The following is a 12,107-nucleotide window of genomic DNA, read 5'->3' as shown; positions in this document are numbered from 1 at the left end:
GGGGCTGGTGGCTCATGCCTGTAATACTAGCTACTCAGGAGGCTGAGATCTGAAGATCATGGTTCAAAGCTAGCCTAGGCAGGAAAGCTGAGACTCATCTCCAATAAACCACCAGAAAACTGGGAGTGGCACTGTGGATCAAGTGGTAGAGCACTAGCCTTGAGCTGAAGAGCACAAGGACAGAGCCCAGGCCGAGTTCAAGCCCCACAGCCTACAAAAAAGAACCTGGGCCAGGCCCCAGTAGTTCACACCTGAAATCCTAACTACTCAGGAGGCTGAGATCTGAGGATCACAGTTCAAAGCCAGCTCAGGCAGGAAACTCAGTGAAACTCATCTCCCAATAAACCACCAGAAAACAGGAAGTGGTGCTGTGGCTCAAGTGGTAGAGCACTAGCCTTGAGCTGAAGAGCTGAGGGACATGTCATGCCCAGGCCCAGAGACAGACAAAAAAAACCCCACAAAACTGGGCCCTTGCAGCTCATGATTTTAATCCTAGCTCAGGAGGTTGAAATCTGAAGTTTGAAGCCAGCCTGGGCAAGAAACTATGCGCCTCATCTCCATTTAACAACCAAAAAACCACAGGTGGCTGGGCACCAGTGGCTAACACCTGTAATTCTAGCTACTCAGGTGACTAAAATCTGAGGATTGCAGTTCAAAGTCAGCCTGGGCAGGAAAGTCTGTGAGACTCTTACCTCCAATAAACCACTAGAAGACCGGAGGTGGTGTTGTGGCTCAAGCGGTAGAGAGCTCCCCTTGAGCTGAAGAGTGCAGGGACAGCGCCCAGGCCCAGAGTTCAAGCTCCACGACCGACAAAAAAAAAAAAGGTAGAGTGCTATGCTTGAGAAAAATCTCAGGGATAGTGCCCAAACCCAGAGCTCAAGCCCCAGGACTAGTAAAAGGGGGAAAAAAAAAACAAGTGGATCTGTGGCACAAGCAGTAGAGCACCAGCCTTAGTGAAAAAAGCTAAGGTACAGTGCCCAAGCCCTGTGTTTAAACCACAATAGAAAGACAAAACAAAAAACATTGCAGAATTACATTTTTATTTGAGTTTAACCTACAGGTTCAATCCTCTGGTAGGAGCCAGATCTGAATGTGTTCTAGACTTTGGGCTACTCTGACCTTTGTCACACACACCCTGTTCAGTGCACTATTAGATGCAGAGCAGGGATGGAGGCCGCCTTCTGGTCAGAGGGTCCCTCTAGTGGTGAGTAGTAGCTAGTGTTGGTAGTTGTACACTAACCTACAGTCCTACACATGTGGTCTTGGTGTAAAACTTCTGTAACTAGCCCTGCGCCGGTGGCTCACGATAATCCTAGCTACTAAGGAGGCTGAGATCTGAAGATTGCGGTTCAAAGCCAGCCGGGGCAGAAGCGTTCCTGAGACTCATCTCCAGTAAACCACCAGAACACGGGAAGTGGCGCTGTGGCTCACGAGATAGAGCACTTGCCTTGAGCTGAAGAGCTGAGGGACAGCGCCCAGACCCAGAGTTCAAGCTCCATGACCAAATAATGATAATCACCATCATCCAAAGAAAATCCTGAAACTACAAAGAAATAAAATGATATGACAATAAAACTGAAAATCCTCCACTATCTTAATGTTTCAAATGTCCATCTTAGCTATTTTTAAAAGATATGTATCAGCTGGAATGCTAGAACTGACCTAATCACAGCTTCTGGTATCTCGCCTGGGAACTAGGATGGTTGGGAAGGTGGAGATAAAGTTCTCTTACTGTGCGAGTGTCTCCACGTAACCTCCACCCACCTTCCCACTAGCTTGACAGCCCCTTTAGTGCGCTGCGCCTACAACTCCCAGAATGCCACGCGGGGAGGGAGGCGGGCCCAGAGTACACCACCGAGGTCTGTGATTGGTGACGTTCTCCGGCCAATTGAAGAAGCTGTTGTTCAGCAGTTCCCGAGAGCCGGTCGGGAAGGGAGCGAAGTGGCAAGATGGTGTTGGAGAGCACTATGGTTTGGTGAGGAGCTCCCTCCGGGTCTGTGGGGGCGGGCGTGGGTCCCGGGCCGCGCGCAGCCTCGGGGCCCGCGGGGCATGGGATATAGGTGGGGGACCGGCGGGCGAGCTGTGTTCTTGGGTGCCGGAGGCAAGGAGCCGGACGACTCCCTGAGTCATCCCAAGGCCCGGGAGACGACAGGCCTGGCCACTCCCGCAGCCCCTAGCCGGGGGCAGCCACCGACCCCCGATCCCTGACTTCCTTTACTCTGCTGTTCGGACTTTGCCTTTCTCTCCTCTCCCCAAAATAATGGGTACTAGGAAGAGCGATTGTTAACGCCCCCCCCCCCCCCCCATGCCTCTTTTCTAATTGCCAGCGTCTTTCCCAGTATCATCTTCACAGTCAGCACTTTTCTGTGCTGTGTTTTCTCTGTGTTGGGATTTTCATTACTTTATCTCACTTAGATTTTCTTACCACACTATTTAAAGTAGTTCTCCGGCTGGGAAGGTGGCTCAGTGGTAGGGAGCTTGCCTAGCATGCATGAAGCCCTAGATTCGATTCCTCAGCACCCCGTAAACAGAAAACGCTGGATGTGGCACTGTGGCTCAAGTGATAGAGCACTAGCATTGAATAAAAAGAAGCCCGGGGACAGTGCCCAGGCCCTGAGTTCAAGCCCCAGGACTGGCCAAAAAAAAAAAGTTCCCCATTTTACCAGTGAGTCGTGGCTATGTTAAGTCACACAGATAAAAGTTTTTTTTATTTATGAGTAGTACTGGGAATTGAATTCAGGGCCTCATGGTAGACTGATCTGCCACATGAGCCACTCCCCCAGTGCTTTTATTTTTGTCGGTTGTGGCGCTTAAACTCTGGGCCTGGGCACTGTTCTTCAGTTGTTTTTTTGTGTTTTTTTTTTAATGTAGTAGTTGGGGTCAGGTAGATTATTATGAACGTCAGGGCTGGGAATGTGGCTTAGTGGTAGAGTGCTTGCCTAGCTAGCATGCATGAAGTCCTGGGTTCAATTCCTCAGTACCACATAAACAGAAAAAGCCAGAAGTGGCATTGTGGCTGAAGTGGTAGAGTGCTAGCCTTGAGCAAAAGAAGCTCAGGGGCCGGGCGCTGGAGGCTCACGCCTGTAATCCTAGCTACTCAGGAGGCTGAGATCTGAGGATCGAGGTTCAAAGCCAGCCCGGGCAGGAGAGACCGAGAGACTCCTATCTCCAATAAACACCAGAAAACCGGAAGTGGCACTGTAGCTCAAGTGGTAGAGCGCTCGCCTTGAGCTGAAGAGCTGAGGGACAGCGCCCAGGCCCAGAGTTCAAGCCCCACGACCGACCAAAAAAAAAAAAAGAAGCTCAGGGACAGTGCCCAGGCCCTGAGTTCAAGTCCCTGGACTGGCAAACAAAAATTAAAGAAGTGTATACATATGTGTATGTGTGTATACATATGTATGTGTGTGTGTATATATATATATATGAAAGCTAAGGAGAGTGAATTGAATTTTGTACACTCCACGCATGGCAGATACAGACCTGTATAAAAATATTGATTTAGGGAGCTGGGAAGGTGGCTCAGTGGTAGAGCTCTTGCCTTGCATGCATGAGGCCCTGGGTTCAATTCCCAAGCACCACATAAGCAAAAAGAAAAAAAGCCAGAAGTGGTGCTGTGGCTCAAGTGGTAGAGCACTAGCCTTGAGCTGAAGAGCTGAGGGACAGCGCCCAGGCCCAGAGTTCAGGCCCCACAACTGGACCAAAAAAAAAATATATATATATATTGATTTAGCCGGAAGTGGCGCAGTGGCTCAAGTCATAGAGCCCAGAGTTGAGGCTCCACAACCGACAAAAAAAAAATAAAAATAAGTATTGATTTTACTAGGCATGGTGGCAGCGGACTTGTGAGTTTGGGGCCAGCTTGAGATACATAGACCCTGTCTCGAAACCAAGCAAACAACAACAGAAGCTGGTCTGGATTGATTGTAAGAAAAGATTAGAAAGCTGGGCACTGAGGCTCATGCCTGTAATCCTAGCTACTCAGGAAGCTGAGATCTGAGGATTGCAGTTCAAAGCCAGCCCAAGCAGGAAAGGCCAAGAAACTCTTATCTCCGATAAACCACTCAGAAAACCAGAAGTGGTGCTGTGGCTCAAATGGTAGAGCACTAGCCTTGAACTGAAGAGCTCAGGGATAGCACCCAGGCCCAGAGTTCAAGCCACACGACTGACCAAAAAAAAAAAAGGTTAGAACCAGAGGGGCACAGTGGCCATTAGCTGTAATAGCCCAGGCATAGAGTTACAAAGAGGGCCACCTCTGTTCTTCCATAGGGTCTCATTCTTTGCCACACATCAGAATTTTCTGGAGGTGTTTAACATGTAGGTATTTTCTGAGTGTGGTGGCTCAAGCCTGTAATCCTAGCTACTTGAGAGGCAGAGATAGAAATCATAGTTCAAAGCTAGCCTGAGCAGAAAAGTTTACAGGATTCCATCTCAACCAATGGCCAGGCATGGGGTGCATGTCTAATACCCTGCTACAGAGTAAACACAAGGCACAGTGGCCCCTGTCTGTTATCCTCAGCAACATAGGGAAGTCCAAGTAGAAGAATCCCAGCCCAACATGTCCCTGGCAAGACCTTACCTGGAGAATAACCAATCACAAAAGGGGGCTGGAGATGTGGCTTGAGTGGTAAAGAATCTTTCTGAAACGAATGAAGCTCGTGAGTTCAATCCCCAGTATTGCCAAGAAATGTAGGTGTTTGGCTTTACTCTTAATATGCTAACTCAGGTTCTCCTAGACAGGAAAAAGTATCTGCATTTTATTTCTTGCACTATTGCCTTATCCCTAAAATCATAGTCACTGAGATCTAGGATCTAGGCTGAGATCTACGATCAGTGTTTGAAGCCAGGTGGGGCAGATAAGTCTGTGAGGCTCTTAGTTACACTTAACCAGCAAAAAGCTGAAAGTAGAGGTGTGGCACTAGCCTGTGCAAAAAGGCTAAGGGACAATGTTTTCCCTCTCCCCTTTACTCCCTCTGTCAGTGTGGACAACAGTGAGTATATGCGGAACGGGGACTTCTTGCCAACCCGGCTGCAGGCCCAACAGGACGCTGTCAACATAGTATGTCACTCAAAGACCCGCAGCAACCCCGAAAACAACGTGGGCCTCATCACACTGGCCAAGTAGGTGGGGCCGAGGAGGTGGAGGGCATGGAAATGGGTGTAGCCTTTCCCATATGTCCCCATAACACCTGTAGGCTGTTCTGTAGGGTCCCTGAGGCCTCTTTTGCCCATCACCTTTCTAAAACTATACTTCTTTTCAGTTCCAGTGTACGTAGTAGCACTCCTTCCCCATGAGAAAAATCTTAGGGTATCGTACATGTATGCATGCTGTGCTACAGAGTTACACCCCCAGTTCCTGTGTTTAATGCTGATTCCATTTAATATAGTTATGAAGATAAATGTCTTGGGGTGAAATTTTATAGTGTATTTTAAAGTTAGTGAAAGGTGATTTTCAGCCAGAGCCCCTTGGCATGTATCAAATATTCTGGTACCCCAAAAGTCATTTTGAGCTGGGAAGGTGGCTCAGTGGTAGAGTGCTTGCCTTGCATGCATGAGGCCCTGGGTTCGATTCCTCAGCACCACATAAGCAGAAAAAGCTGGAAGTGGCGCTGTGGCTCAAGTAGTAGAGCGCTAGCCTTGAGCTAAAGAGCTGAGGAACAGCGCCCAGGCCCCAGAATTCAGGCCCCACAACCAAAAAAAGAAAAAAGTCACTTGTTTAGGGGCTGTTTTCTCTTGCTATAGATACTTTTAGCTGAAAAATAGGTGTCCAAGTCTCCAAATGGAGAAAGTGGGCTGCTATAAAGTAGGGTTCAGTTACTGTGGAATCTCAAGCCCCAGAGCAGGACAGGATGAATGGAAGTTAGGAGGAAACATTGGGAAGTGGAGGACAGCTTTCCTATTGTGCATGGTATTTACTAAACATGAGAGTCTCTAGAAAGAAGGTCTCTAAAAAGAAGACAGGCATGGTTGGGGGTGCCCATGCTCATGCATACTCACTCAAATGCTTTGCCCCATCCCAGTGACTGTGAAGTGCTGACCACGCTCACCCCTGACACTGGGCGAATCCTCTCCAAGCTCCACACAGTCCAGCCTAAGGGCAAGATCACCTTCTGTACTGGCATCCGCGTGGCCCACGTGAGTCCTCTTAGGTCCCCTCAGTTGTCCCTCCTGCTGTGAGGCTTGCCTCCCCTGGGTTAGAACCAGAGCAGGGGGAGAGAGAGGGCCTAGAGGAAGCTAACTGGGGGGAAAGAATATGGTGGGATGAATCCCAGGATCCCTTTGTGAATCCACTGAAGGGCACAGCAAGACTCGAGGGGTTTATATCCTGTATGAGCAGAATAGTTAGACCTGAGATGCATAGACTCTGTAAAGATAAAACAGAACCAAAGGAAAGAGCTAGGTGTTCTATGTTGATATAATTTCCTGTTCTTTCCAAGCTGGCTCTGAAGCACCGGCAGGGCAAGAATCACAAGATGCGCATCATTGCCTTTGTGGGAAGCCCCGTGGAGGACAACGAGAAGGATGTGAGTTCACCGGACAGCATGCGTGACGCAGCCCACGCTAGGGAATGAGGTTTTGCAGCACTAAGAACCTTACAGGGCACCAGGCTCCTTTTGTGGGGGGAGAATGGAGGGGCAGATTTCAGTGTGTCTGGGAGAGAAATGATTTTCTGTATGCTTTTGTGAGGTGAGTCCTTTTTCCTCATAGCATGGAGTAGATTGCTTGCTTTTTCTCCTCTTCCTAGCTGGTGAAACTAGCCAAACGCCTCAAGAAAGAGAAAGTGAATGTTGACATCATCAATTTTGGGGAAGAGGTGAGTTGGGCCGTTGGGGCGCTGGTTTGATTTGGCTGGTTCTGATGGGACAGCCCTTTGCAGAGCAGGGTCCCCCCTGAGAGCGAAGCTGCAGGCAGGGCTGCGGCTCGAGCAGGAGGCGGGAGGTGTGAAGGAACATGCCTGTGGCCTCCCTTCCCAGGAGGTGAACACGGAGAAGCTGACGGCCTTTGTCAACACATTGAATGGCAAAGATGGGACCGGCTCTCATCTCGTCACCGTGCCTCCGGGGCCTAGCTTGGCCGATGCCCTCATCAGTTCTCCGATTCTGGCTGGCGAAGGTGGTGCCATGCTGGGTCTTGGTGCCAGTGACTTTGAATTTGGAGTGGATCCCAGTGCTGACCCTGAGCTGGCCCTGGTGAGCAAATACCTGTGCTGATGCACCAGGTGACAGCAGAGAATATTAAACACTCCCACAACCCTCATTCATTTCCTCAGCCCCGGGCTTACATCTAGGTCTGTCTGACCAGTGTCAGACTAGCGTGTTGACTTCTGACTAAACCCCAGGCTCTAGCTGTTCCTTCTACTTTCCCATACCTTCCCTTAACCCTTCTAGCTTCTTCCCCATGTGATGCACAGAAGTTGTCATCATGCCCCTTCCCCACACTCCTGGCCTTCACCAGCCCCGAGTGGGATTGCAGCTGGGGAAATCTGACCTTGCTCTTCCCCTTGCCAGGCCCTTCGTGTTTCTATGGAGGAGCAGCGGCAGCGGCAGGAGGAGGAGGCGCGGCGGGCTGCTGCAGCCTCTGCAGCTGAAGCTGGAATTGCTGCTACTGGGGCTGAAGGTGAAAGAGGTGGAATCTGAAGTCCCAGGATGCAGGGTGCTAACCATCGGGGTGGCCTGGCAGGCCTTCGGGAGGCTAGCCTCAGGGAATGGCTTGGGGCTAGGGCTGTGTGGAATGTGGCCCCCATTCTATCCTGCCCGTTTTGCTTTTCCAGACTCAGATGATGCGCTGCTGAAGATGACCATCAACCAGCAGGAGTTTGGACGCCCAGGGCTTCCTGACCTAAGCAGCATGACTGAGGAGGAGCAGATCGCCTATGCCATGCAAATGTCCCTACAGGGAGCAGGTGGGCCTGAGCTGGAGTGGTAGTGCGTGGTCGGAGTTATAATGAGGAGATTGAACTAAGTGACTGCCCTCCTTTCCCCAGAGTTTGGTCAGGCAGAATCAGCTGACATTGATGCCAACTCGGCCATGGACACATCAGAGCCAGCCAAGGTGAGGGCCAGCGATGACCTCCTGCCCCTGTCAGGTTTGCAAACCTCTAGTCCTGGGGACTAGACCATCCATCCCTTTCTCCAGGTGTCACAGATGAGTCTTGAGGAGCAGGAGGAAGTACAGAGCTGCTAAAGGAACAGAATGTTAGTGGTCAGTTGGAGAAATGGCCCACATTCTGACATGTCTCTTCCTTGCTGTGGGAGCAGACTAGGATACCTTCTTCCCAGAAAGTCTGGGAAAGAGAACACACGGAATGCGGGGTCTGGTAGCAGGAAAGCTCCTCTGAGTTCAGTTAGCCCCGTTCTCATGCGTCAGCAGAGCTGGGCTCAGGTAGCAGTGTGCTCTCAGCCAGCCCCTGGCAGCCTCCAAGCTAATGCTGCCTCTTTTCAGGAGGAGGATGATTATGATGTGATGCAGGACCCCGAGTTCCTTCAGAGCGTCCTAGAAAACCTGCCAGGTGTGGATCCCAACAATGAGGCCATCCGAAATGCCATGGGCTCCCTGGCCTCCCAGGCCACCAAGGATGGCAAGAAGGACAAGAAGGAGGAAGAGAAGAAATGAGACTGGAGGAGAATGGGCAGCCGAGACTGCCAGGGGACTGCGTAGTGTGGGTGGATTATAGAGTTAGATATGCTATCTGCAACCTTTCCAACCTAAATAAAGCTTGGCAAGTTTGTTTTTTCCTTTTTGCTTCAAATTGTGATGGCTTTGCTTGGAAAGAAGGAGCACAAGGCCGGAAGCAGTTCCTTCCCTTCTTTCCTTGGCTTCTGTTTTTGTCATTGGGACGCTTTGCTGAGCACCCTCTGTGTTAGGACCATGGCCACAGAGGTGAGCAGAAACAGCAGCGGCCCCTGGAAGAGCCAGCGTATAATGGAGTGACTCCATATATCTGATAGTTGAAAAGAGAATGAACTCAGCGCTGTGGAACTGTGAGGAGAAAGCCAACTGCTGGTAGCCTCTAGGTAGGCTCTTGGATGTACATTCGAGCCCAAGTTCAGCCAATAAAGAAGGTGGGATGTTTCTAGTCACCAGGAACAGTGGAGACATGTTGGAGGAATCTGGGGGCTCAGAGACCAGTTGGATGAATGGTTCAGGACACTAAGGCCCAGGTACCCGTTGAGGCCTGATTTTCACAGGTGGTTTTAAATATCCACAGGATAAAATGTGCTGTCCCTTCATGGAGCACCAAGTTTGGGGGGGGGGGGGTGGTAAGGGAGGTCCTGTAGGATATGGTGTGGAATGCTAAATCACCCTCTTTGCTTATTGTGTGTGTGTGTTGGTCATGGGCTTGAACTCTGGGCTTGGGCACTATCCCTGAGCTCTTCAGCTCAAGGTGAGCACTTTACTACTTGAGCCACAGCACCACTTCCAGTTTTCAGGTAGTTAATTGGAGTTAAAAGTCTATGGCCTTTCTTGCCCGGACTGGCTTTGAACCATGATCCTCAGATCTCAGCCTCCTGAAAAGCTAAGATCACAGGTGTGAGCCAAGGGTGCCAGGCAAGGTGTTTTTTTTGTTTTGTTTTGTTTTGTTTTTTGTCGATCATGGGGCTTGAACTCTGGGCCTGGACACTGTCCCTCAACTCTTCAGCTCAAGGCTAATGCTTTACCACTTGAGCCACAGTGCCACTTCGGCTTCCCGGTGGTTTATTGGAGATAAGTCTCATGGACTTTCCTGCCTGGGCTGGAGCTGGCTTTGAACCATGATCCTCAGACCTCAGCCTCTTGAGTAGCCACCAAGAGATGGCATGAGCCACCAGCGCCTGGCAGGTTTTTGTTTTTAACACATGGTCTCACTGTGTAGTCCAGGCTGGCCTTGAACTAGTAATCTCTCTGTGTTGGCCTCCCAGTGTAAATTAACTGGGGCTTAAACTTGGCCTCATGTTCACTTGGCTTTTTTGCTCACTCACTCATGACTAGCACTGTACAACTTTGCACACCTCTATTTCCATATTTTTTGCTTGTTGATTGGAGACAATGTCAGATTTGTCTGCCCAGGCTTCTCCAAACCTCAGTTCTCAGATATTAGTCTATTGAGTAGCTAAGATTATAGGTATGGGCCACCAGTATCCGTCTTAATATTTTCCCTCAAGTTTTACTTTTTTTTTGTACCAGTACTAGGGCTTGAACTAAGGACCTGGCACTGTCTTTTAGCTTTTTCCCCTCAAGACTGGCAGTCTACTACTGGAGTCACAGCTCTACTCTCTTTTTGCTGGTTAACTGAAGATAAGAGTCATGGATTGTTGAGCTATCAGCACTAGACAGATTTTGCTTTATAGTAGGAATGGAACTCAGTTAATGCATGTAACACAAGGCCAGCGTATGATAAGGATAAAGAAATCAGAGCAGGGCTGGGAATGTGGATTAGTGGTAGAGTGCTTGCCTAGCATGCATAAAGCCCTGGGTTCTATTCCTCAGCACCACATAAACAGAAAAAGCTGGAAGTGGCGCTGTGGCTCACGTGGTGGAGTGCTAGCCTTGAGCTGAAGAGCTGAGGGACAGCGCCCAGGCCCAGAGTTCAAGCTGCACGAACAACAACAAAATCTGTTCTCAGCGAACAGATTTAATGTGACAATCAGTGATTATAATTCAAAATACCTGAAGAGTAATTCAGGATTTTTTTTTGGGGGGGGGGCCTGGTCGTGGAGCCTGAACTCTGGGCCTGGGCGCTGTCCCTCAGCTCTTCAGCTCAAGGCTAGCGCTCTACCACTTGAGCCACAGCGCCACTTCTGGCTTTTTTCTTTTTGCTTATGTGGTGCTGAGGAATCGAACCCAGGGTCTCAGGCATGCAAGGCAAGCGCTCTACCACTGAGCCACCTTCCCAGCCCAGGATTTTTTTATTTTTATTTTTTTGGCCAGTTCTGGGGCTTGAACTCAGGGCCTGGGCACTGTCTCTGAGCTTCTTTTGCTTAAGGCCAGCAATACAACATGAGCCACAGTGCCACTTCTGACCATTTCTGTTTTTGTGGTGCTGAGGAATCGAATCCAGGGCTGCATGCATGCTAGGCAAGCACTCTACCACTGAGCCACATTCCCAGCCCCCAGCAGTATTTTCGCTAGTACTAATGTCATTTGTATACCTGGAAGTCAGGGCATTCAGTCAAATGTGTCTCTTGCTTCTCAGTGCTGGACCCAGCCCAGAATCTGCTTCCCCCTCTCCTCCTGTCACCCCACCCCCACCACCCCTCTTTTCTGGTTCATAATCTACATATTTGGCTTGCTTTCTATGTGTTCTACTACTTCAGCCAGCCCAACTTTTTTTTTTTTTTTGGTACTGGGGCTTGAACTCAGGGCCTGGGCACTGTCCCTGAGCTGCTTTTGCTCAAGGCTAGCACTCTACCACTTGACTCACAGCTCCATTTCTGGCTTTTTTGGGTCATTTATTAGAGATAAAAGTCTCATGGACTTTTCTGGCTGGGCTGGCTTTGAACCTTGATCCTTGGATCTCTGCTTGCTAACTAGGATAACAGGTGTGAGCCACCAGTGCCTGGCTTCCAGCCCAGCTTTGTGTTATTTTGTCAAGTCATAGGGCTTGAACTCAGAGCCTGGGCACTGTCCCTGAGCTCTTTTTGCTCAAGGCTAAGGTTCTACTACTTGAGCCACAGCTCCACTTCCAGCTTTATCTGTGATCAGTTGGAGATAAGTATCTCAGACCTTCCCTGAGTGGCTTTTTTTTTGCCAGTCATGGGGCCTGAACTCTGGGATTGGGTGCTGTCCCTCAGCTCTTCAGCTCAAGGCTAGCGCTCTACCACTTAAGCCACAGTACCACTTCTGGCTTTTTCTGCCTATGTGGTGCTGAGGAATCAAACCTAGGGCCTCATGCATGCAAGGCAAGCACTCTACCACTGAGCCACCTTCCCAGCACCCTCCTGAGTGGCTTTGAATGGTGATCCTGAGTTCTCAGCCTCCTGAGTAGGATTACAGGCATGGTAGGTCTTGTTAACAGTCACTGGATGCAGCTCACCAGGGAAGGCATAATTGTGGTGAGGGGCTGTCTAGCTGAGGCAATGCTGCCGATTTTAACTGGTGCGGATGATCTGGCCAGCCATTATCCAAGAGAG

General features: G+C 49.8%; 1 protein-coding gene across 2 annotated transcripts; it reads left to right on the top strand.

The window, feature by feature from the left end:
- The first annotated feature begins 1,865 nt into the window (after positions 1-1,865).
- Positions 1,866-8,732, top strand: Psmd4 (proteasome 26S subunit ubiquitin receptor, non-ATPase 4). Of its 2 annotated transcripts, none has more exons than XM_042681469.1 (10): positions 1,866-1,975; positions 4,978-5,118; positions 6,018-6,132; positions 6,435-6,521; positions 6,743-6,811; positions 6,972-7,187; positions 7,506-7,614; positions 7,769-7,900; positions 7,982-8,049; positions 8,440-8,732. In XM_042681469.1, exons 1-10 carry the CDS (start codon positions 1,950-1,952, stop codon positions 8,608-8,610), a joined length of 1,134 nt encoding a protein of 377 aa, XP_042537403.1. In that variant the 5' UTR covers positions 1,866-1,949; the 3' UTR covers positions 8,611-8,732. The 2 variants fall into 2 exon arrangements, with proteins under 2 accessions (XP_042537403.1, XP_042537402.1); XM_042681468.1 differs by having other exon boundaries at positions 7,506-7,623.
- The last annotated feature ends 3,375 nt before the right edge of the window (positions 8,733-12,107 follow it).

The sequence above is a fragment of the Dipodomys spectabilis genome, unplaced genomic scaffold (assembly GCF_019054845.1).
Source record: "Dipodomys spectabilis isolate Male_0828 unplaced genomic scaffold, ASM1905484v1 ptg000069l, whole genome shotgun sequence".
Classification (NCBI taxonomy): Eukaryota; Metazoa; Chordata; class Mammalia; order Rodentia; family Heteromyidae; genus Dipodomys; species Dipodomys spectabilis.
This window is presented reverse-complemented; position numbering and strand designations above follow the sequence as displayed.

What these genes read in the sequence shown, in the direction of transcription:
- Psmd4 (XM_042681468.1), top strand. Translation starts at nt 1,950, where the DNA reads ATGGTGTTGGAGAGCACTATGGTTTG. An exon ending in CTGACCCTGAGCTGGCCCTG is followed by an intron (nt 7,188 to 7,505) that starts GTGAGCAAATAC and finishes TCCCCTTGCCAG; the next exon opens with GCCCTTCGTGTTTCTATGGA. An exon ending in TGGGGCTGAAGGTGAAAGAG is followed by an intron (nt 7,624 to 7,768) that starts GTGGAATCTGAA and finishes TTGCTTTTCCAG; the next exon opens with ACTCAGATGATGCGCTGCTG.